General features: G+C 34.4%; 2 protein-coding genes across 2 annotated transcripts in view; one reads left to right on the top strand and one right to left on the bottom strand.

Annotated features, from left to right (window-relative positions):
• Window positions 1–10,780: 10,780 nt before the first annotated feature.
• On the bottom strand, window positions 10,781–17,148 carry LOC138331155 (uncharacterized). The gene is made up of 6 exons (XM_069278625.1): window positions 16,901–17,148; window positions 14,904–15,786; window positions 13,686–13,818; window positions 12,362–12,785; window positions 11,398–11,617; window positions 10,781–10,977 (listed from the first exon to the last, which is right to left on the bottom strand). Exons 2-6 carry the CDS (start codon window positions 15,616–15,618, stop codon window positions 10,796–10,798), a joined length of 1,674 nt encoding a protein of 557 aa, XP_069134726.1. The 5' UTR covers window positions 15,619–15,786; window positions 16,901–17,148; the 3' UTR covers window positions 10,781–10,795.
• A 257-nt stretch (window positions 17,149–17,405) lies between these two features.
• LOC138331153 (nonsense-mediated mRNA decay factor SMG9-like) overlaps window positions 17,406–26,451 on the top strand; it is a 25,456-nt gene continuing 16,410 nt past the window's right edge. The window contains exons 1-8 of the mRNA XM_069278624.1: window positions 17,406–17,544; window positions 18,136–18,207; window positions 18,699–18,930; window positions 20,757–20,851; window positions 21,290–21,402; window positions 22,200–22,311; window positions 22,790–22,885; window positions 24,363–24,448. Coding sequence (XP_069134725.1) covers window positions 17,455–17,544; window positions 18,136–18,207; window positions 18,699–18,930; window positions 20,757–20,851; window positions 21,290–21,402; window positions 22,200–22,311; window positions 22,790–22,885; window positions 24,363–24,448 — 896 coding nt within the window. The 5' untranslated portion in view covers window positions 17,406–17,454. The remainder of the gene's footprint in view (window positions 17,545–18,135; window positions 18,208–18,698; window positions 18,931–20,756; window positions 20,852–21,289; window positions 21,403–22,199; window positions 22,312–22,789; window positions 22,886–24,362; window positions 24,449–26,451) is intronic.

Raw genomic sequence — 26,451 nt, 5'->3', positions numbered from 1 at the left:
CACCTTTGGAAACCCATGTTTGATCTCATTTTACTTACTCTACATACTCGCCAACCCTCCCTATTTTGGAGTGAGACTCCCAATTTTTAACCCGCATTTTAGGCCATTTTAACAAGTCCCAATTCTTATTTAGATTCAAAATGTCAAAAATATGACTACACCAGCAGAATGAACAGGTCAAAATATGCAAAAATCAACCTTTAATTTCTTCAGAGGGGGTTTATATTAAAGTAGACTTTCATGAGGTTAAAAGTTTAAATATGTGAATGGGAATTTCAAAAAGTATGACACTTTATCACAGGCATACATCATGCATGATAATGTGAGTAAGCAAATCAAGACAAACAGTAGGCTTTGGTCACCGGTCTTCTATTAGGGGTTAGGGGAGATAATTCAAAGAAATTTTTTTTTATCTGTCACTGGTCTTCTACTAGGGGAGATGATTCAAAGATTATTTTTTTATATGAGTTATTTGTAAAGATGTGAAGATTGTGTTGTTACACCAGGGACAATTTTATAATTATTTCTACATAAAGTATAAATTATCTAGTAGAAAATGTTAGAAACGACTCCTTGATCTGCAGTTAACTGTAAATAGTAAACAAATTATAATCTAACACCACTGTTTCATTAAACATTAAATAAAAATATATACCCGGTAAAATATCCACATCAATGTAACTGAAGCTTTTATATGACAATGATGTTCTTGTCACATCAATGTCACAAAGGCTTTTGTATGCTCTTCAAGGTTTCTCTGTCACAGAAAGAATTGATAAGACCTAGATTAACTAGTCTAATTCAGCCAGGAGCATGTTCTTAATGGACAGAAAGATCAGGTTGTAAGATTCACAATGAAATACATAAGGTATAAATTAATCACATCAAACTCCTGAGAGTTGTACAAGGTCATAACTGATTTGAATATACAGAGTTATCTGCCCTTGATGGCAGGTATCAATGGTGATCGTAACTTGCATCAATTTTTCTGATGTTGTGTTCGTAACTATACGCCCGTAATCATTACCTACCCAGATAATAACAGATAAATCGCTATTTAAAACAACTCTTGTCTATTCTGTCCAACCTGTTGTTTCACAATATTGAATAAATAAATATCGTCAAAGATTATGCTGACTATACAAATGCATAGAATTCAAGCATCTGGATGAACAAGACTACTTAAAAACATCAATGTCAGCAAGACTCTTGTACAACAATATACAGACAAATCTATATCATGCTGAGAAATGCTACAAAACACAAATATCATTTCTGTATAAAATCTGAAAAATAATATCAGAGTTTTAGGACTATAGATATACACAAATATAATGTACGAATAAAATATCTAAGATATAAAATGCTGCCACGTAATTGATACTTAAAAACTACTGGATGTTTTTCTTGTGTAGAAGCACCATACAAGCTTATTTTACCTCTGATGTCATACCGTCTCATGTGTTTATTAAGTGTGTCTATTCTATAATGCGATTTACTTCGACAACCTTTGATTTTTCGTATTGAAGCAAACAAAGTTAAAAGAAAAATTATTCTGCATTAGACATAAAATATAATAATTAGATCTCATGTTGTTAAGAAATTGGCGGGGAGCTTATTAAGAGTATCATTTGCGTATTTTTTCCTAAATAATGACAGAAAAGATAAAAAAATATTCCATCTTTGCATATTATAGAGTTATCTCCCTTTTGGGAAAGTATCGATTGTGACATCATAGTTTATTTAATTTTTATATGCATAATTCACATAGTTTTTCACTGAAAAATATGAAGTTACGCTTGCAAACAAATGACGACACAATGAAGACTAACCCGTAAGGGCAGATAACTCTAAATATGAAAAGACATAATAATAAATTGTTCCTGTTTCTGAGAAAGAACCACTTCAGAACAGCCAGACATTCACTGTCTCGACTGACTTAATTAAATGGACCTTAATTATTTTTCTCTTTACACTATCAATTTTTAGCTTTTAAGACCTTATTTTATCGACATTAACATTAAATGTGAAAACTACTGATTAACAATTGCTGAAATTCGTAAATTATTGACAAAAATTTTGCATAAATCTTATTTTTGGTGACAAAATGCCCTATTTCTGATTCTTTGTCAAAAATATTTAATATGAGAACATAACAACATATCAATACGTAGAGAGTAGATTGTAAGATCAGACCATAATACGCCATTTAGGACTTATACATATATCATATGTATATAATATACGTATAAGTATATGTAAATTATATACGTATATAATATACAAATAAGCCTTATATAAATAGTACAGACAACATAAACAAACAATTAGGAATTGATTAGATATCAAATGATATGGCCAAGATTATTCATCACAAATAAGATAATCAAAATAAATTTGCAAAAACAACGAAGATATCAATTTCATCCATGGTATGCATATTACAGATTACAGATTACATTATCTGCCTTTGTATAGAGGTATCGATAGTGACGTTATTATTCCGTAAAGAAAACTCACATTGTTTTCTCTGAATTTTTTTTAAGTTGTGATTGTAAACATATGATATCACAATCAATACCTACCCATATGGGCAGATATCTCTGTAATACGCAAACATGGAGTTCTGATATGTGTAACAAAAATGAAATCAATTAATTTTTTTTGTTCAGTTAAGAACTGTTATCTCCACAACAACACAATAAAGCCAACAAAAAGCATGGTATGTCAGATATACATGTACAGAGTTGAAAAAAAAAGCAATTTTTTTTTACAAGGCAATAAAAATAACTGAACAAAAAACCCTATCCAAACCATAACAATATTAATGGGCCTCGAACAATTCATTATCTAGACGATTCCACAGTTTGAGTGTTTCTCCTATACGGTACATATCCATATCAAAGATTATGGTAAGGGAATTTTACATGTTTAATTTATCTTTAAGTTATATTTTATAAATCTAATTCACTATGTGATAATTTTAAAGTTTATATCTCAAGTTTGCAGGCTAGGTGATATTAATAAATTGATATCCAAAAGGTTATATTGTAAGTATGACTTTCACTTTTAAAATTATTATTGTGTAATTCATATTTTTATATTTACCATGTAATGTTATTTTGTTTATGATGCAGACACATTCTTTAGCTTGGATTTGAGTTTGACATCATAGTATCCCATTTGCTCACGAAATGTATTCTGTATGTGCACATTACAAAAGTTATCTGCCCTTGCAGGAAGGTATCAATTATAACGTGTGTGTTTGTTGAAGAAAAATAACAAATTTTTTTACAAGCTGTTATATTTAGAAAAAAAATAAAGATTACTTTGCAAGACTCACACATTAACATGGAAATTAAAAAAAATATATACATTTGATAATCTTTTGACTTAGTTTACATCTGAACTTTACAAATTTAAACACTTAAAGCGCAAATTCGTGACCTTTGAACTTTAGTAGAAGGAGGTAGTTTTATGACACTGAGTATTGGTCTCAAAGGTAACTAACCCTGAAAAGCATGTTATCATTTAAATAGCCTTTCATTTTTCTAGACAAAAAATTTCTCAAAGTAAATTTAATATCTATTGTAGGAGAAAAATGGAATTTAGCATATCCAGTAGATAGGATCTCATCTCGACACAATTATGATGTATGTACTGACAATGTTACACAAAATTTGTCTAACCCATGCAAGCTGGTTAATGGGGTGAAAGATAGAATTGAGATTTCTACGGTTTATGTTTTTGAGATTTCTCTGTCAACCTCTATGGAATATCAGAAAATATATGTAAATATATCCTATTAACACAATTGGTCATTTCATGATGTGTCAACTTTGATGATGGTAAGTACTGGGCTGAATGGATTTCAAACTCAGGGCCCAAATGTGGAAGCCTAGTGGTGAAATAGGAGATACCTACATGATCTCTCTGTACTCAGTCAAGTTAGCTCAAAATGAAGCTATTTTCGGTAACACATTGATCATTCAGTCATAGTGGCAGACATTCTACTAATAATGAACACATTCTACTAATAATGAACATCTGATACATATTTACATTACAAAGTGAATGTATCTGTATGGTTTATTTTGCATAAATACTGAGGCTTCATATTTGATAGATGGAACATTTTGATACAAAGTAATGGCCAAAAGTTTTAGAGATGACACTGCCTAATTATCATCAGATATTAGCTATATGGACCAGGCCTCAGTTTCATGAATGTTCTTTAAAAACTCATTCATCCCTGAAGGCGCATTTGAACACTTCCATTTCAAAGGTTGGAACAGCTCATTATGATTTATCAGGGGTGAATGAGTTGTAAGGGATTCCTAACTTACAATTTTCCATAGAAGTACTGGACTAGCTTTACTGAAGTTTAGGAAAAACAAATAAGTTAAAGATTCTCAAGTGCCGACAGAAGCATTAAGAATAACATCATTTGGACAATAATTAATGTTTAATCATGATATATGTGTACCCGGACTAATTAACACAAATACAATGTCATGTTCATATAAAATAATTTGGTTTGCTTTTGTTGTCTGCGTAAGCAGTACCTCATTCCATAAATCTGTGGGTTTTTTCCAGGATGCAATTAATTATTTTAAATACTTTTATTCTGAATTAAAATATGAAGCCCAAACTTTTGAAAGACAGTAAAAGTGTAAAGTAAGTAACTTTTTTTACTGAAGGAAAATACTAATTTGTCTGTTCCTGTTTTTAATGGATGGAAATTACCATTTGTCGGCAGTGGAGCATCTATATGGAATTTTCCTTAAAATATGTAATGCTTTTCTATCCTAATGGAGAATTTCACGAATTCCTTAAACTATGAAATTACTTAAAGTTACAGAATTCCTTAAATTTAGGAAAGTTCATGAAATTGGAGCCTGATTAAAGTATTTTCATAAAAATCTAGATTGAGGACAGAATTATAATGAGGAACAGAGAGGATGTACCTAAGGCAAAGTTTTCAACATTGATCTGCACAGTACCAAAAATAGTCACTAGACTAGAATATATCATTATATACAATACCATGACAAATCAGTTCATGACTAATTAAAATAATCACTTTCATAATATTAAAAATAAATGTTTTCTAAACTTTCAGTAATAGAATACACAATATTATTATTAAAATTCATGTTAGTTATCCAGATAATGTTACACCTAAATCAAAACATTGCAACTGAATTCACTACCTAGTTACCTTCAGTACTGGCCATTAACTTTTGACCTTTGACACAATTTTAAACTTTGGATGATTTAAAAATTGTTATTACCAACTTTTGTTGTTTTTCTTAAAAAACCAAACCGAATCTTTTGACACATAGATTAGTTTGTTTTTGTTCGATTCTTATACTTATAAACCATTAGATCATGCATTGACATACAAGCCAGTTTTGGCGAGGGGAAAAACCCGGGTACCAGATGAAAAATACCCACCCTACAACAGTACCTGAAAACTGCCAAACACAGACCTTAGACTTGTAAATCAGCTATTTGCTATGGGCACAAAATCAGACAACTTTTCAATATTTGGCTGACATATCATTGTACCCAAACTTTAATGTTGAGGAAAATTTCAGAACAGTAGCTTCCACCAAAGAGTACCGTATTCACCTATCACCATAGCAACATATGACTCAGTCCCTTCCCATCATGGATGTTCAATAAAGTAAGTATAAGTTATTTTTGATAGAAAAGAAGACTAAACAGTGAAATCAGTTGCAACGTTAGACAATATATACAATATTTATATAAAAACCAATCAAATGATATTTAATCACAATATACCATTACCCTACTGGGTGGTCATAAATCTGCCTGCCATCAAAAGACTGGGCGGAGCTACTAAGGTCTGCTGTCAATCAATCTCCCATCGATGGATTAGGTGGAGCTACTTCTGGAGGTCAACCAATAACATTACAAGGTCAGCTGTCAATCAATCTCCCATCGATGGATTAGGTGGAGCTACTTCTGGAGGACAACCAATAACATTACAAGGTCAGCTGTCAATCAATCTCCCATCGATGGATTAGGCGGAGCTACTTCTGGAGGTCAACCAATAACACTACAAGGTCAGCTGTCAATCAATCTCCCATCGATGAATTATGCGGAGGTCAACCAATAACACTACAAGGTCAGCTGTCAATCAATCTCCCATCGATGAATTAGGCGGAGCTACTTCTGGAGGTCAACCAATAACACTACAAGGTCAGCTGTCAATCAATCTCCCATCTATGGATTATGAGGTCAACCAATAACACTGCAGGGTCTGCTGTCAATCAATCTCCCATTGATGGATTAGGCTGAGCTACTTTTGGAAGTCAACCAATCGTACCTTACGTCTTGTAATGTTACCATAGCTGTCTTCGGCGAGCACCGTAACAATCTCAGCCCCTGTGGGAAGGTTTCGTACTGCGGAGAGCTTGAGGACAAAGTTTGTTGGTGGAGTCTCTCGTAGGAACTCCCAATGGAAAAATACAATGCCCTCTGGGTCACTCCGTAATTCAACAAGGCGGAGACCTCCAACAGCCATGACCTTTGACCTGTAAAACAAATATCAAACTAAACAGAAACTGCAAAAGTATTACCTGTAGTCTCACAAGAATGAAATTCTACATCCAGCCTCTAATAAGTGTTATCATGGTAACCAGTGAATCAGAAAACTGCTACATTGTATAAAAACCAATTTTCATTGAAATCAGACAATTTTGAAATTTTGACCGCCTTTTCTTGAAGTGTGAGTATGATCAGTCCAAAGGAATTGACTTATTACATATAAACACAATTTCTATTTTTAGTAACATTGACCTTGACCTTTGAACCTGGATTTCAATACTGTAAACAAACTACTAAATTTTGCGTTGTCAATTTCAAAATAAGTTTGCAGAGATTAACTGATGCGAATTTTAAAAATAAATGCAAATATATATTAATATAAGCGAGGTTCACGTGCATTGGCGAAGATAAACATTTGCGAATTTACTGTGATCGCGAAATTTACGAATGTAAATCACAAGCGAAAAAAAAAGTTGGTTTACAGTAGATGTCTGTGAAATTTGAGTGAGATATCAGAAGAGATCTGGAGTCATTGCATGGAAACTTATTTTCTGGATGACACAGATGCCAAAATAGTGATACCTATATATTTCGCCTTTGCTTTAATAATATTGGAGGCAACACAAAAATCGGGATTGCAGAAGAAATTCTTTTCTCCCATACTTGTCAGGGTTATCCTGCAGTTACTAGGGAAAAGAAAACGGTGTTTTACCGGGGTAGGGAAAACACAGCTCACATGCGAATTTTGATGCATTGCGATGCTCCTATGATGGCGGCGCTTTGCAAATGTTTCTATATAACTGCATTATGTTTCTTTAAAGAATGTGAGAAAAAGAATCAAACATTGGTCTGTCAGGTGGACAGGGATACATGTATTCCAACCCTCGGGAAAGATTTTGGCCGTCAACCCTCGGCAAGCCCCGGGTTGACCAGCCAAAATCTTTCACTTGTAAACAGATATCCAAGCCTGCTTAAGGATTACCATTTGGGGTCTTTATAACACTTACCCAGATATAGTTGGCTGCCTTTTAGGGTCCATGTTGGCTTTGTTGATCTGAATAAAAGCATTATTCACTTTACTAAGTAAGTGTCTAAATAAATTTAACTATGAAATAAAGTTAAATTAATTATAAACTCGTAAAGTATAAAAAGTAGCTTATAAAGGAAAGTCATTCCGTCAAGGTCACTTTGAAACTTAAAATGTAAATACATTATTTTACTAAGGTATATATATAGTAAAATGGCCAAAGTATTGTAACTCGTTCTATAAAGTCATTTTGTCCTTGTGTTTTTAGTATTGTCCATTTTGAAGTCGGTCAGTATAGAGTGGTCAGTCCCTGTCCCTGGCTAGTGGTGTGTGACCCCCGCACTATCCTGTGGGGTGAGTGTACAAAATGCGTTTAATTGGAGCTTAATTGGGATATTTACTGTGCTAATTTAATTTCATGGAAGTTTATAGCATGTAGCGTATATGTATACTGAAAGAGATATAATATTCGTAGTATGTTAATTCTTCATCATTATCATACGGAGAAAGTAAAAGTATTGTATGTAAAGCAAATATGTATGTTAACTCATAAGAGTATATTGTAAATTCTCAAAATATAATTTACGTCAATATCTACCGTATTTCAATGTATTATAGGTAAAGATACTTATAACTAGGAATAAGGAGTTGTCGTTCTTACCGATGTGCGAGTGGTTGTGAGAGAGTACTTGAATTTATATATTTCTATTTGTGTTGCAGGGTATTTTACACCCGATGTAATAAACATCTTCAAAAGAACCCTTTAGCCTTGTCGTATTTGACACCACCCGGCTACATTTGGCGCCCATGTAGGGACTACACGTGGACTACAGTGACCATCGGATACGATATGGACTTTGCCAATATCATCGCGCTTCCTGCTCAACGCTAGGGGGAGCTACGGTCTTCGGCGAACCGTGAGATCAACGTACTTGGAGGAAAGATTCTTGATTCCAATGGGACTACTCCTAAGACTACGGCGGTAAGCTAGTGCTGTCGGTTTATTGACGTTCAGAGAACGTATATTGATGATGCCAAAGTTTTGATAAGTGCTGCAAACTTTTTCGCTGTTAATATATTTCTACAAGCTGATATGTGAGAGACGACGTCATTTCCGCTGGAGTGACCTTCACCTCAAGCCAACCCACTACAACTTCCGGAGAAATCTGTGTTGTTCAAACGTTATCTAAGACTGTAATATTTATCCTTTTGGAATGGACATATTTCGCGTTTTGTGTTCATTAAAATAAAATATATTTATTTGTGTGTAAGTGAGAGTGAAGTCCGAGGATCCACTTGTTTTTCGGTGTATTTAAATCGTTCTTGGAGTTTATCGCTATCGGATTACAGAAAGTTTTGTTCTGGTGAGTACACTCAGCCCCAACCGTCCACTATTATTTTTTCTTAGACATCGATAAACTACAATCTTGAAATAAACCCTAAAGTCTATTATTTAAAATAGTTTATTATTTAAAATTCCATTTAGGTGATAGCTGATAGACACTTAGTGTTTCCAATAAACATTATACTTAGTTACTGGGCCGTAATTATTTAACAATGTGATTAGAGGTCAGTCTCTGTAAATTAGACATAAACAGATTGGACCAAAATAATCTCTTGTCTATTTCAAATTATATTCCCGTGCTGTTTCTTTGCACTTTACTAACCCAACCAGACTTATAGACATACACAATTGACACTGACATATTTGTTTGTGTGTGTTTTTACGGTTATGTTTCTTAGTTTCAGCTGGTGTTCTTGTTTAATTATTTACTGGTATTTATAGATATGGTTCGCATAATTCTCCTCAATACCCTGTCAAATTTTGGGTTTAGATTTATCCGTAGTAATCAGGTTTCGGTTTGATTGCTTTCTTATATACAGGTAAGTATACTGTTTGATTACAGGTTTTCTTAGAATTGTAGTAGGGAGATGTTTTCTGTTTTGAAATTATTGATTATTTTCAGGTCCGCTTTATTTACAGTTTCGCTGTGTTATTTAGCCATTTAGATATACTACTTTGGTGAGTTGGTGTTTGAAAAATTTAGGATTGTTGTATTTTGGACTTATTAATTAATTACGTAGTCAACATGCCACTGTCAGAGGAGGAAGTTGCTCGTATGAAGGAATATTTTGAGGCCATGGAGGTAAAGCCCAGGCTAGAAAATAAGGAAAGTTTTGACCGATGGCTTTCTGACTTGGGGAGTAGAGGGGCCAAATCCAAATTAAAGGTTGAAGCTGTAGGATTTGATTCACAGGATGAAGCTACTAATCAACCTATCTATACCAAACATTGGCCACGCATATCTGTGTTTTATGGAGGAGGTAGTGACAAAAAGGAACAGGTTAATTTCGAGCAGTGGAAATATGAGGTCTTATGTTTACGTAAGGACAAATCCTACACTGAAGAGAGTAAAACTCAGGCCATTCGACAATCCTTGAAAGGTGACGCAGCTGGTATTGCCAGACGCCTTGGACATGATGCAGGTTTGCATGCCCTTTTTATTTTTAGATATGAATTTTAGAAAAGTTGTAAGGTTTTGAATACCAGACAAACATGAATAGCATCATTGTCGTTGACCCATGGTTGATTGCAGCTGCACTTCTCTACACCCGTGGTCAGCTTAATCTTAGAGCATCGTTTTGGTCAAGTGCGATCCGATTGACCCAGACAGATTTTCCTGCCAATTTTTTTGCCAATGAGATTGGAGGTTACATACGCTTCACAGAAGTTGTACATAAACAACATTGATAACAACATAAATATTCTCCCTCCAAACCTGAAGAGTTCTCATTTCAAAGAGTTATGTTGATTGGTTTCTATTTATAGAGTGACGCATTGAAGCGGTGTTCTGTGAATGAGCTGTCCCGCGGGTGATAATTGTAGCGTAGTGTAGTGCAATCAACCATGGATCACAGACAATGGAATACCGTGCAAATCTTACTTTAGTTTTTTGTAAGAATTTGTTGATATAAATATAGTCAAATTAACTCCAAGCCCCCAAGAAGGGAGAGGGAGCCCAACCATTTGTACATTTAAAGGTAACTTCCAGTCAAATTTGGTTAATTTCTTTTAAGGGTTATAGAGAATTAAATTGCTGACGGATGCCGGAAGCAACAGTACACATAGTAGGTGAGCTAAAAATAAAACATGAAGCGAGGGACATAAAAATGAGTAAAAGATGTTGACACTTACTTGTGGAAAAAGAGAAGCACGGCAGAGGACCTGTACCAGTGGGCGCCGCCATCTTTGAATGTGACTTCTGGGAAGACAAGAGGCTCTTCAGGTGAGTTTGGGAGGTTGGAAGGAGTCATCGAGAATGGTGATTGTAGAGAAGAGGTAGAGCTGACAGAGGAACAGGAGGATGTCCTCTCTACAATAACAAACAAGAGGCCCATGGGGCTAAACAGGCATCTGACGTATGAAGCAAATTTGTAAAAAGTTTCATGGAGTTTAATGAACATTTACTGAAATTATTGTGTCCGTTAGTCTGATACAACAAAAGAGCAATAACTCAGTAAGTTACTCTCAGATGATATCCATGTTAAAACGCCAAGAATAGCGTTAATGCCATAAATAAGACAAATAATTCCAATTTTCAAGGTCATCCAAGATCTTGCTGATGCAAACAAAAACTAATACAATACACTATGTAACGTTAATCTGAGGTTTAGATTTGAATTTCCTGTCGAAATTATACTTGGTTGACCTGTATATAATAATTTTTAACAAAATCAAAATCTAATGAAACCTAGTCCCACTCATTTGTATATAAATGTAAAGAGTTACCTACCCCTAGTTGTGGACTTTGCCAGCAGACGGCCATCTGTACCAAGTAGCATGTCTGTCACCGTCTCTATTCCATCGTCATGGGCGACGATCTTGTGCTGCTGTGTCCCGTCGTAGTTTTTCACACTAACAGTCAGTGTAGATGGAGATTTGACCGGTGTGAAGCCCTTCTCCATTTTGACCACTACAGGTGGAGGTGCTATATAACTAGTACTGTGGTTTGTCTGTGAACAAAATTTTAATCTATGCGGGTCAAAATTTTTGAAATTTTGATTGAAAAGAAGAAAATAAAATCTGAATGGTTTTATCAATTCGCAATTTGGTAATAGAAAATTTTTGGTTTAAAAATCGTTCAACTACCAATTTTTTGTGTTTGAAATTTCTGCAGCCATAGCAATATCCTGCGAAATCTCAAAAAATATAAACCCCCGTGACAATAACTGCTCATACCGTAATATAAGATAAATCATTAATGTAATACTCTTTATCCCTTTACCAATGTGATACAGTACTTCAAGATTTTATTCCATTTCTGTTTTATGGGTTAAAGGGCTTTAGTGAAAATGTACTAAATGTCATCTGTCATCTCTTTGAAACCATAAGCCTGGTTAGCATTTAAACTGTATTAATTATATAAGCAAAGGGCCATGGTTAAGTGGTCAAGTTGTCAAGAATTACCAAAATCCTCCACCTCTGAGTTTCAAGTTCACATTGGAACATGCAGTTACCAGATATTGAACGCAGAACTAAGGCCAATGTTTTTATTTGAAGCGCCGCTTTTTTCCCCACTTGAACTTCCTAAACCTGGCAAGCCTTAAATGACCTTGCCTGCCGATAGGACATTAATCAAATACATAAATAATAAATCTTAAAGGGCATATATATACAGTTGGACTTGAAATTCTCAACACATTTGATTCTGTTCAGGAGAGATAACTCCAATTTGTACAAAGTAAAGACTCACAAACCTTTCGTAAAGGACTACCAAAACACACATCCTTGTTTTTGTTTAGCTGAGTTGGTCGTTGATGAATTTGGCTTTTATGGTGAGTTTGACCCTGAGTTTTAGGCTGTTCTTTGTCTGACCTCTGACCTGACCCTTGACCTTGGTCTGAACTTTCCTCCGCAGACTGGTTACTACTTCCTGTTATGCTCTCTACACTACTCGTGGACGACGTTCGGGAGATGTTACTGTCACGACTTCCACTGCGGTAGTGATGCCGTGTCTTGCTGCGGTCACGGTTCCGCGACTTTCTAATTGTGAAAACTTTATAAATATCATCAAACCCTCTTGCCATAATACCCGTTGGCGTGTGTGCAAGGTCAAAGGTGTGACCTAGTTCATGAAGAGAGGCACCAAGACCTGTTGCATAGTTGGCCCAATAATACTCCCTGTAATTAAATTTAAAAAAAAAATCAAAATTAAAAACAGATGCCCAATTCCTGTATTTCAATTTTATAAACTGTCTTATAAGTCAACAAAATGATCAAAATGCTTTATAAGGCAAAGAAATAATCAATAATTCCACAATTTTGAATTTAAATTTTCTTGTTATTGTATTTGACACAATAAGCACCCATAGGGCAGTTAAAACAAGTTGAAAAATGAAGGGGGACTTACATATGAATAAGGCAAAAAAAAAAAATGTCTGTTTATACATTGGCAAAAAATATAGGGTCGGTAGTTTAGGATTTTTTTTTTTTTTTTTGCGTGTCTTTCACTCTAAAGTAATAGCTGGAAACAGACGCTGAGATTGAAATCCCAACTTTTGATTATTTTTTGGGGGGTCAGGAGTTAAAAAAATAAGGGTCGGACGGGTAACCCTAAACAGACATTTATTTTTTTTGGCCTAAGACCAAATTCAGGCAATTCGAAAATCTGATAAAAGTATTGTACTGTGTAAGTCTTTAATAAATTCATGAAAAGAAATCAAATAGAGAATCCTTGACAGTTATCAGTTTTGGTCTTTATATTTTAAATGAAGCCTTAAAAAGGAAGAGCAGCACTTATAGGAAGGGGTGCTCATTGGGTCGAATATGGTATGTTTTTGTTTTCTTCATTCTATTATCATAGCTTATTTGTTATTGGACTCGACTTAAATGTAAGTATAACCCCAAAAATTGCAATAGGAGAAAAGAAATACCTGTTATCGGTTAATGTTAGCATTTAACTTTCATTTCTGGCAAACCTTTCACTTCAGTTGATCAGGTGTAAAATCAAACACATTCATCTGCCTCAGAGCTAGGTGAAAGTAACAACTTAAATGATAAAAAAATCTCCAGAGTATTTACCTGTAAGCACTGTCATCCATGAGTTCCTTCCGATCAATCTTCTTGTTATTAGTAAAGTAGCTGTACACCTTTTCTAACGAGGGTGCCCAGGTGTGCAAATTACCTGTTCCAAACAGCGCTAGACCACCACCTCCTGAAATGCAGAGATGAAGTATTCATATACCTTTTAACTGCACAAAATGCATTGTGCTCAGCAAATTAAGCTATAATAAGTCAAAAATCTTTCTAACAAAGCATGCAATATAAATTTAAAGTTAATGACTTAATTACTTTAACAGTTGAATATAAATACCGGTATATACAAATGAAGCAGAAACTATATATCTAATAGTCTAACATACTGCATAGTTGTTAAATTATGGGGTTGTAAAATTTTGCGATTTACTGATTTGCGAGTGTTTATTTTCGTGAATTATCTTTCTAGACTTTTATTATTATGACAGGCTATAATACATGAAATCATTATTTTGATAAATTATGTGAGGTATTAAATTTTGCAATTCTGGATGGACCCACGAATTTAAGGAAATTAAAACCTCTGCTAATATAAGCAACTGTACAGTACAAGCTATTATTATTGTAAAAGATATTAAAGATATTGTTTTTCTTCATAAAAAGTTATTAAAAAGTTTAATTCTCAACATATTGTACATGTTTAATTTAACCGGTAATATCTAAACAATTTATGGGGAATTAAAAATGATATATACTTTATATATATTCATACTTGCTATTAAGGACACCTGTCTATAAAGGATATCTGTATATAAAGGACACCTGTCTAAAAAGGACAGACACATCAACCCCATTTAGATTAATTTACTATAATTGACCTCTGTGTAAAGGACACCTGTCTATAAAGGAGAGTTTAACTATGTTTCTTTGTTGTCCTTGTACATTTTCAAATCTATAATTTTGAGTATGTTTACTTCAAAACAATGATAAATTAGTGCAAATTTTTTTAATTATTAAGTGATGTATTTTCAAGCAATTTTTGAAAAGTATAGCTGGTTATTTCCGTGCTGATGATATATTTGCGATTTCATTGCACATATTGCTATGATCGTGAAAATTGAACCCGAAAATTGTTGAGAAAGGATTGAATCATTTGTACAATTATAGCCGGATCCCAAAATATTAAAACCGCAAAAATTTCATTTTCCCAATTTTTATTCAAAATAAAATAATAGCTATATTACGGCAGCCAATAAATCTTACCTAGTGCTGTATGTCCACGTGTGTTACTCAAAACCTCTCCGTGAGTTTTGGGCAATTTGCCTTCAGGTGGAAAATACCTTGTGAAAGACATAAAACAAAACCACTTGCATGTTTCTTTCTTTTGAAAGTTAGAGCTCATCAGTTCTTTTGCAAAGTAAGTCCATAGTTCATTTCCAGTTTTACTATGAGATTCCTCCAAGGTAAGCTTACTCTGAAATATATGGCAAAGCGGTTCTCCACACTCATCGACCTCAAGTTGAAAATTCTGCCTCCCAAATCCATGTTCTCTCATTTTCTCGGCAGTGAATGTCTGAATCAACATGGCTGCTAGTTTGATTCTTTCCTGAGCACTGCTGGGAGAACTGTCCTCGTCTGCTGGGGCCTGAAAATAGCCATCGTTGTCTGAACATACAATGTAAACTGGACGGACGAAATGGACAAATTTTGGAATCTCGCGGATGAGATGTATCGTTGATAATTCATTTTCAAATTTTAGATGTATTATATTTTCTCCAATTCCCAGTCTTACAAGAGCTTTGAATGTTCTGTCTATTACTGGCCATTGTATTTTTGCATACTGCGGCCAAGATGCATTCCAAACCTCCAAGTGACTCTGACTAGGTGGCGGGGTTGCAGACTCAATCTCACCAATGATGAGAGGCAGGTGTAGTGACACAACCTCCTTGTGACACACATTCTGTACGATGATTTTCATTGTAGTCTCATCTCACATCCACAGATGCATGCATTCTTATCCATTCCTTTATAGAAAATTCTCAACTTCTTTATCTTTTTTAAAATTCTATTTATTTTTTTGATCTTCTTTATCCCGTTTGCTTCTCATTGGACTTCTTTGAACACCACTTCCTAGTGAATATGTTACCTGAAAAGAATATAGAAAATGTTATACGTTTTGTATGTTTATGTATAGGTTGTTCTATATACAGTGAAAGCCACTTAATGTCACATTGGTTAATGTCATATTCTGCTTAATAACATATTTATTTGATGTACCAATTTTATCTTGATACAATAATCCTTTATTTTTAACTTGTTATAACTGAAATATAACTTCCTCTCCTGTCCTTTTAACACATTACATCACTTTATCTGACCCACTTTCATTTCATATTAAAATGCATATAAATCCCCAAATAAATAAATACATATGTAGATCTCAATGCATCAGTTGATATTTGCCTGGTCGCCTGGCTATTGTAACAAAATATCACCCATACTTTCTGGTTGACTGTGCGATTTTTTTTCAAACAATAGGCCAAAGCTAAAATAACTACTCAGCAATTACATAGCATTTTAGCCTAGAATACTAAATTTCAAATTTTGATGAGACCCATGCAATACAAAGAGATATATAATTTTTTTGAATCCCAAAGGAAAATCTGTTATATAAGTCCTGTAAATAACTGCTACTGGACTGAAAACATTATGTTATCAATTAAAAATAAATTGATTATGTATGGCATGAAACAGTTACATCTTTTGTTAACATGAATATTATCTTCTGTTAACTAATTTAATGGGGAAAATGTGTTTACAGCAAATTATTTCCAAGTTTTTCTTGCATTTAATATGTAACGGATTATCATGGTGACATCAAATGTTTTGATGCATGGACATAACTACTGTTAATGTCATATTCCTTTTAATATCACACACATGTATGATAAAGGAACATGATATTAAGAGAAATACACTGTGTATGTATCAGTATAATTTAGTTTCACAATTCTTTTTTTGTGTAATTTACCTGATGCACAAAAACTTAATAAAAAATTTGTGTTGAACTCCCTTCAAAATTCTACTGCCACAGTACATGTAGATCTAGTTCAATCATAGTTTATAACCTTCATGCATTTTATAAATTTATCATTAATAGGGAAAAGTATGAGCAAAGGCTAACACGAAAATTATAAAAATTCTAAGAAGATTACATCAATCGTAATAATAATGCAGAGATTTAACAACAAAGTACCCACATGTGAAAACAGTGGTGTGATGGTGATCATGACATCATCATCTTGTCGTGTCTCCGGAGCGTCTGTGCCCGGCTCGAACCAACCACCTGTCACATGCATGTGAGAGAAACTATTCACTTTCTCATTATGATCTCCTTCGTCACTGTATATGCATTTTTTCCGCTGAAGGTGCAAAGTGACGTTCTTTATGGCAAAACACCAATCATATTGATAAAAATGTTAATAAGTGGTGTGTTTACTGTCGAATGAGTTCATTGCCTCCACAACAAAAGAGTTCCAATATACAGGGGCGATCTCAAAAAATGTATATTTACTTTTATCTAATATGCGTTAAATTATTGTGTTTCATTGATGTTCGAGTTATAAATACAATTCATCACAATATGAATGTTATAATTTATAAGTCTTTATTCATGAAAGAAACCATCAATGAATGTTTTGTTGTAAACTTAATTATCACTTCGAAACGTTTAAAACTTTGGCGCTCTTCAATTTGAAGGTAAAAAAGTGTAAAATGATTACACACTCGGTGCCCGACAAGTAGGCCTTAAAAAATGTCTTCACAGAGCGACAGAGATGGTCGGGGAATGAGGCGACGGCCAAGAAGGGGAGGAAGAGGAGGTGGTCCTGAAAGGCAGCGCAAGGTTTATATCCACAGACCTTACACATATTGTATTTCATCTGCTGAACCCAGTTTTGATTTAAATTCGCTAGTTTCAAACACCGGTACCGTTGCTCTGTTGCTTTCTGAAGTTCTTACTCAAATCACAGGAGTCTGCTTCAGGTTTTGGAAAACTACAATAGTCTACCCCTACTATAATAGTAGGGATTTGCTATTATGTTGTTGTTGGGTTTTTTTAAACCAGAAGCAGATGCTTGTGTTCAAATACTTCAGTTATCATATGTATAAACATTCTTTATTTCACAATAAGAACTTTTCAAAAGGCACACATGGTTTCATTTATTTACACTATGATTAATTAATGGCGATATGTCATGATTTTTAAGTTGTCACCTATTATTCCTACAATTCTTACAGTCAAAATTTGCTCTAGTGATGGAAGATGATGAATTTAAGAATTAAAGTTACAGAAAAACACATTCTGTTGTGACTCGCCTCAATATTAGTTAAAACCTTCAAATTGTTCGGATTTTAATTTGTGATTTATCTTTTTTATGCATTATTCAAATTTACATTTTCTGTTGAGTGAACTTCTCATATTTGTTACATGAAGGAGGATTATGGAGGTGAAACATCAGAGAAGCCACGTCCAATTATATTAGCCAAACCAGCTACACAAGAACAGGTATAATTTAGTGTAAAGCCTATCAATTATTGTGATATAGTTCTTATCAATATTTTCTAGAAAAGATAAGTTTAGTCATAAGCTACTAATAATTTCACAAACACGACAGGTGTCAGAGTATCAGAAGTGCAGACATATTACAACTAGCTACTGTTGTAGCGGAAAAGATAAGTCAGTCAGAAGGTGATATCTTTTCCGCTACAACAGTAGCTATATTACAACAAGTCTCCTTCCCCACCCCATCAATATCTACAGTCATGTAGTTACAATCCCAAGTGGGAAATACGGTATTTAGTTTACTTGTTAGCTTCACTTATTAAATTCTCCAATTCAAATTTTTCCCATGGTGTCTAGTCACATGTTGTGAGCTATGATATATTGAATAAATGATGTCACAGGACTTCGCTAGATCCAATATGGAGTTGTTATCATCAAGGATGTTAAACTAATCAAACCAACCCATAAACTTAAGAATTTTGTATGTATTGTAGGGAAGTTCTTCCACGACAGCTGGAGCCACTCCTGGTGGCGGTGGATCGACCACACCTTCAGCACTCGGAAGTAAAACTCCAGAAAAAATGGTGATGCTGAGAAACCGTGATGATGCTCCTTCTACACCATCTGGAAACTTGACAAGTATTCCAGCATCGTTAACCTCTGGTGAAACACCACCTCCTCAGCCAACACTTACAGTGCAGCGCTCTCAACACTTTCCGACTGAGAGTAATTGTCATTTCAACTTAAATTATTTTAGATTATTTTGATTCTTGGAATTTTAATTTAGATTCTGTTTTTCATTTTGGAGAATCTAAAAGAAAAATGGAAAGAAATATTGGTACATTAAAACAATTATTTTAAGATTTCATATATAATGTACAAATAAACATATGTAACAGTTATTCAAAATTATTTTAAAGTTTTACAAATAGCTGATATATGACTTAATAACCATTTCATAGCTGCTGTACTCTTTGTCAGTTTTTTTTTATTTTCAGCATGATATTACAGGAATATAAAGTACATGTAATGTTATTTAACTGCCGATATAAATTTAGGAAAGAGTTATCTCCCTTGACTGATCTTGGCTGACAATTTTTCAAATGATTGATTTGGATTTTATTTTTACTGCCAATTGTTAATTCTTTCATCTGTTTTTCTTTTATGAAAGTCTATTTATGAGCCGTGCGCCGTCCGCCGTGCGCCGTGCGCCGTCCGAAACTTTTCACATTTCAATCTTCTTCTCAAGTTTGACCAGTGGGATTGAGCTGAAACTTACATGAAATGATCCTGACATGGTCCCGACAAAGTGTTGTTATTTTTCGGGTCGATCCGAAATCCAAGATGGCCGCCACAGCCGCCATCTTGAAAACACATTTTGAACTTCTTCTCAAGTTCTACCAGTGCGATTTGGCTGAGACTTGCATGAAATGATCCTGACATGGTCCCGACAAAGTGTTGTTATTTTTTGGGTCGATCCGAATTTCAAGATGGCCGCCACAGCCGCCATCTTGAAAACACATTTTGAACTTCTTCTCAAGTTCTACAAGTGCGATTTGGCTGAAACTTGCATAAAAATGATCCTGACATGGTCCCGACAAAGTGTTGTTATTTTGCGGGTCGATCCGAAATCCAAGATGGCCGCCACAGCCACATCTTGAAAACACATTTTGAACTTCTTCTCAAGTTCTACCGGTGCGATTTGGCTGAAACTTGCATGAAATGATCCTGACATAGTCCCGACAAAGTGTTGTTATTTTTCGGGTTGATCCGAAATCCAAGATGGCCGCCACAGCCGCCATCTTGAAAACACATTTTGAACTTCTTCTCAAGTTCTACAAGTGCGATTTGGCTGAAACTTGCATGAAATGATCCTGACATGGTTCCGACAAAGTGTTGTTATTTTCGGGTCGATCCGAAATCCAAGATGGCCGCCACAGCCGCCATCTTGAAAACACATTTTGAACTTCTTCTCAAGTTATACCAGTGCGATTTTGCTGAGACTTGCATGAAATGATCCTGACATGGTCCCGACAAAGTGTTCTTATTTTTCGGGTCGATCCAAAATCCAAGATGGCCGCCACAGCCACCATCTTGAAAACACATTTTGAACTTCTTCTCAAGTTCTACAAGTGCGATTTGGCTGAAACTTGCATGAAATGATCCTGACATGGTCCCGACAAAGTGTTCTTATTTTCGGGTTGATCCGAAATCCAAGATGGCCGCCACAGCTGCCATCTTGAAAACACATTTTGAACTTCTTCTCAAGTTCTACCGGTTCGATTTGGCTGAAACTTGCATGAAAGGAGCCTGACATGGTCCCAACAAAGTGTTGTTACATCTCTGGTTGATCCCCAATCGAAGATGGCAACCATGACACTATATCTAATTAATTTCCTATATGATTATTGCCAAGGTACTCAGATGACAGTTAAGGCCCATGGGCCTCTTGTTCTTTTATAAAAGTCTATTTATGATTTAGTTTGCAAAATTTCAAAGGATTTTTTACTGGTGAATATATTTTTTTACTGTAAACTATCTCCCTTTGACAGGTTCAAGTCAAAATAGACTGGCACCGCCTCCAGAAATGACTAGGTGTGCAAAGTTGGTAGATGATTCTCAGATGTGGCAAGAATCTGCAATGGAGGTGAGAATGGAAACTTTTTTTTTTATTATAAAACAAAAGTGTCATTGTTTCCAGCTGTGGTCAAGTCGCACCTGTGTTGTAAGTTGCAAAGCCCATTTTTACGATTTTTTTTCTTCAGTTTTTGTACACGTAATTCACACCCAAAAGTTAGGCCCATGTATTTCTTCGTATAACTAGGTACCTTCTTATTACGATCAATATCTACTGAAGTATGGTGTAATGATTACCGATTGATAGAATTATATTGTAAATAAATAACTATTTATTTTTGGTATTTATTTACAATTGAATAATTCCTTTACTTTGGAATGAATCTTAAGGAATCAAACAAAATTCTTTATTCATTAATAAGAATATTTTCAGATCTGATGACTTTGAAATGAATCTGAAGGTATTCCTATGTTTGGGGTTTCACCCCTTGGTATTTTGTATTTTTAGATGTTGGTAGACCAGACTGATTTCCTTGTGGTTGGAGTGATCGGATTACAGGGTAGCGGAAAGTCTACGGTCATGTCTCTGTTGGCGGGTAATTCTCCAGACGACAGTCACAGGTACAATACGTCAAAATGTACAGAGAAATAACAACAAGTTTGTGCATATAAGAGACTTAATTGTTTGGAGCAATATTTAATGTTAAGGGAACTGTCAGAGATAAGTTTTAGTGGTTTAACATCCAGTTATAAAATTATCAGCCAGGGTAATTTAGGAAGTGTTAGGTTTATTGGTGGAGGAAAACCAGAATATGAGTATGAGCATGAGAACGGTTTCATGAAGAAAAACCATCGACAACAGACAACAGCAGGCAGTACCTTTCAACTGCTTCAAATAAGACTCAAACTCATAGGTGAAGTCCCATCAGCGATAAGTTATATGTTATCGCCCCTGCCAGTTGGTATTCATTGTGATGTCATTACTTTGTGAATGTTTGCGTGTTTTTTTCATCCGAAAAGTATGACACAACTTCGTATAATGCCCGTAAACTGATGATCTCACTATCAATACCTACATGCAAGAGCAGATAATGCTGATATGCAAATAAAGAATACTAATACTATAACAATTCATTTGTGGCAAAACTTATATTGAAAAAACATTATTTCAGATCCTCTTAACAGATCTTACCATTTGAAAGTCTACTGCAAATGCTTTAAAGACTAAAGAAAAGCATTATTTTACAATCATTGCCAACGATTACTAATTAAAAAATAAATCCCAATTTGTTACAATTATTGCCGTGACTGGCAAAGTACTTTGTATTAAGCCGGGTTGTCGAATTGTCCGAGTTTGTATCAACCAAGTTCCACTGTATTACTAATTCAAAAATTAATACCAATTTTTGGCTCTGTAGACAGTTCCTGTTTCCACCTCAGACCCAGGAGACTATTGAGCTTTGTGAACACCAAACAAATGGTATAGACATGTTTGTATCTGGAGAGCGAATCATCTTTCTTGACACACAGGTTAGTTTATCATCTTGTTCTGTTGACAGGACGATGACCATTTGTGAGAAATCTTTTGTCTGTCTTCCAGAGCTACGTCATCATAGATATCCTACCTATTGCTTCATTTTTGATTGTTTGATAATTGATTTGTTATAGTTTTATATATGATTGTTATCGTAAGACATGTGTAATAATTGAGACATCTCAGGTAGTTATGATGTTTAAGATAAGTGATGTCTTATGATGGTCTTGTTGGACGAAAACATTTCATCCAGCAGATTTCAAGTATTTTGTCATACACGAAATTTTCAAAGTTTTACTGATATTTCTATTCATAAAAGTTTGTGATAAATACATGTAACACAAATTTTATCAAACTCTATAATTAATGAAGATTTGTGGCATATGAAATTATTGAATTGTTTATTAATTTCACATCACATAGCCACTGATGTAATACCCCATATTCATGTAAATAATGCCCTTTGTTTTACAGCCAGTGATGAGTGCATCAGTCTTGGATAAAATGATCCGTCATGACAAGAAAATTGGTTCCGAGTACAGTACAGCAGAAAATTGCATCGAAATACAAGTATGCCATACACCAAGAACATTGTTTAATTGTACATGTGCATGTTTAAGAACTTTTAAAGGTTCATTACGAAATGACAGGCAGATTAACTTTGCTCTCTTTACAGTTAAAGTCATCTGTCTTGCAGGAAGGTATTGATTGTGACGTCATTATTTTGTGAACAAAATTCTAGACTTGATTATATAATTTGTACAAATTCTCTCCACTAAGCTGCACTCATAAATATTTATATTTTTGGAGTGAAGCTTACTACTATGAAGTCATTTATTTTCGTTGGGCTCAATTTTCGTGTTTTATAAGATTTTACGATTTCGTTGACACTTAAATTCGTGGAGAAGGCCTTACATATTACATTACTGTCAACAATACACAGTCGACACTGCTAACTGTACTGTGTGATTGCTCGAGGGCAACTAAGCTCTACCACTACACAACACGTACAGTTACACTCACAAGCTAGAGTGGGTTCTCAACTAATGTTTTTACAGGTGTAGCCATTAAACAATTATCGTGTCACATTGATATAGACTCAATCAATTAATCGTTGGTATAGCCTATCAAATTTTAAAACTGTCCTTGTTTGAACAATATATATACTTTCCAAATTTGATCTTGTTATGCTATTCCCTGAAATAGACTTCCTGCAGTGAGGTACTAATAAAATCATCAAATGAATGGATAAATTTGCATGGCATTCTTATACATTCATTAAAAGAGATCAATTTTCGTGGGGACGTAAATTCATTGATTTTGGTCAAACAACAAAATCCATGAAAATTAAACTCCCACGAAAATTAGTGATTCCACAGTAAGTAGAAAGTTGGAAAACTAAACAGACAATCCAATCCAGCAAAACTCTACCATGTTTTCTCTTTAAAATATTATGTTACACTCGCTAACAAAGGACATCACAATCAATGCCTACCAGATAACTCTCATAATGTGCAAAGACGGAAGAAAGATTTATGTTAAACTTAAAGTGAACAGTCGGGCAAGGATGGCTAAAGTCGATAAAAATGGTGTGAATGTATCCAGTATAATTTCTTATGAAATGGAAAAATAAAAATCGAAATTAATTTACGAAGAAATTAATTTAAAGTAAGGGAATTCTAAAACGTCCTCCCGGCTCACTATGTCCGTGGTTACATTTCCACAAAGCCTCGCTTTCAATGCTTTCAACTTTTCTTTACTTTAATGGTCAGAACTGGGAAACTAAGCAGAACTTGACCGTCGTATTAATATGTGAGAACTTTTGGAAGGCCAATGAATGCATTTAGACTGGTTTTCTTTGCCCGACTATTCACTTTAACAGAACTTAAACACAAAAATTTAATGCCTGTTTTATGTAGAGAAACAACAGGAAATGGAATATATGTGGTTTTATACTTACTTAAACATAGATATTATTCAGGTTTCAGGCGTGTACTTTTCGATTACATTATTATAAACTAAAATTGTTTAACATTATCTGCTGTAGTCTCTCCAACAAGCAGCCTTCTTGATGAATGTGTGTCACGTCGTTCTGGTTGTTCAGGATTGGTTCACAGATACAAGCTTTCTCAGGTAACACAATAGAAGCAGAACAATAGATGAATTATCTCAACACACAGTTAAGTATTAATCTGGTGCTATTGTTTTAATCCCCCACTAGACAGATTATACATTATCAATGCTCTAAGCCCACACCAATTTGAAAAATAGTTTGTCGGGAATTCCCGCTCCTAAAATTGAAATTTCAGAAAAATATAAAACAAAAATAATCGCGCTCCTGTTTTCCGAGTTCTGGATTTTGACGAACGAATTCCAGTTATTTATATTATTTTCTCACATTTTAGGTCTCACAAAAAAGATCGGAAAAACGAAACAAAAACAAAAATGGCGCTGGATGTAAACATACTATTGAGATGCTATATTAAAACTGGTAATATTGACAATGTAAATGTTTTATGATGTGATCATACAAAATACAAGAAGTTTACCAACTAGCTTTAGTATTCATTTCTACTGCTTCTAAAAGCTGGCAAAACATTTCAAGACCATAAACCAAACAAATATCTCTTAAATATAATGAATTGGGACATGTTAAAGACTGCATATATTAAAATATAGTATTTTACTTCCAAAATGAGAAATAATAATTTCAATTTCCTGAAGAACTATTTTTCAAATTGATGTGGCCTAAAGATAACCCTTGCTATCCTTAAAGTGGTGGAAGACGTCCCTATATATTATCACCAGGCCTCCACCTTATGCGATGGGACAGTTGCCTATTACTGACCACTGGTTGGTGTTTTTTCTCCAGGTGCTCTGGCTTTTTTCCATCAACCTGACACATCCTTAAATACTACTATTAATAGGACGTTGATTTAATCAAACCAAACAAAACCAATCCTTAAAGTAAATGGGGATGAAAATCCTTTCGTGTGCCTTAAAGCATTTTAAATACCAGTAAGTTTTACTGTTGGGGCTAAATTCAAACTGAAAACATGATGATTAAGGTTCAGTGTTTTACCAAACATCATTGAGATAACTGTCTTGTTCTGAATATGTCATGCTCTAATTTTTGCCCTGTTATCGGGTTATGATCATTTAAGAATGTGGCAATGTTAATGCAGTTGTCTCCCCTTAGTACCTGCGTTAACTACTGATCAGAGTTCAACTTGACTTCGGCTCTTCTAAGAAGAGAAGTCTTCTCAGATGATCTTCCATCTCATAGGTGCATGAGTTTCCAGAAATGGAAGAGCTACAGATCGAGTGAACGGAAGTTATATTCTAGAAGTAGAAGAGGACAAACTACGTCAGTGTGAAGGGAGAAATGCAGCCGTTTCCTCTTCGAATCATAGACGTCTCGGCACTTGGAGACCTCGGCACTTGGCCACCTCGGCACTTTGATATTCGGCACTTGGTAATCTCGGCACTTTTATTTTCGGCATTTGGAATGTTCGGCACTTTTTGAAGAGAATTCGGCACTTAGTTTTTTTGAAATATTATAAAGTCTATCGCTGTACGAGAAATATTTACTTTCCTTCCTATAATTTTCTCCGAATTTATGAAACTGTTTGTGTCAGATGCACAGCAGTGACGACCGATATTGTTAAAAAGTTGTTATATTTATATTTCAGTCATGATACAATAATTGTGGAACAAACATATTTCTAATTTATCAGCATTTAAACGTTTTAATATATTATTGATATTTTACTTATATATAATATTTAGTGCATTTTGACTATTTTTCGATCGAATTTCACGGTCCGTTTTTCAAGAATTTTCCATAAATTCCGCGGTAATATAAGTGCCCTTTCATATGTGAATAGACGATCAAAATACAGTGTAACAGAACTTTGACGTCAATATCAAGTTCCGCTGGCGATAAAAATACATGTAACATAAATATCTCTTGAATAAGGCCACGGAAAATTATACATTCAATTATTACGGAATCTGCTAATATTACTTCTACGATCACAAGTAATTTGGTTAAAAAACGAACGGGTGACAATCAACTAAAATATGTTAAAATGCATGAAATATAGTAAAATGTTGGGAAATTCGATTTTACAATT

The sequence above is a fragment of the Argopecten irradians genome, chromosome 9, assembly GCF_041381155.1.
Source record: "Argopecten irradians isolate NY chromosome 9, Ai_NY, whole genome shotgun sequence".
Lineage (NCBI taxonomy): Eukaryota > Metazoa > Mollusca > Bivalvia > Pectinida > Pectinidae > Argopecten > Argopecten irradians.
This window is presented reverse-complemented; position numbering and strand designations above follow the sequence as displayed.

Bases quoted from the DNA above. Each gene is read 5' to 3' on its own strand.
- LOC138331155 (XM_069278625.1), bottom strand. From the start codon at position 15,618: ATGAAAATCATCGTACAGAATGTGTGTCACAAGGAGGTTGTGTCACTA. The intron at 13,819-14,903 runs GTAAGATTTATT...TCTGCATTTCAG, and splicing joins ACGTGGACATACAGCACTAG to GAGGTGGTGGTCTAGCGCTG. The intron at 10,978-11,397 runs GTAGGTAACTCT...TTGTTATTGTAG, and splicing joins GGCAAAGTCCACAACTAGGG to AGAGGACATCCTCCTGTTCC.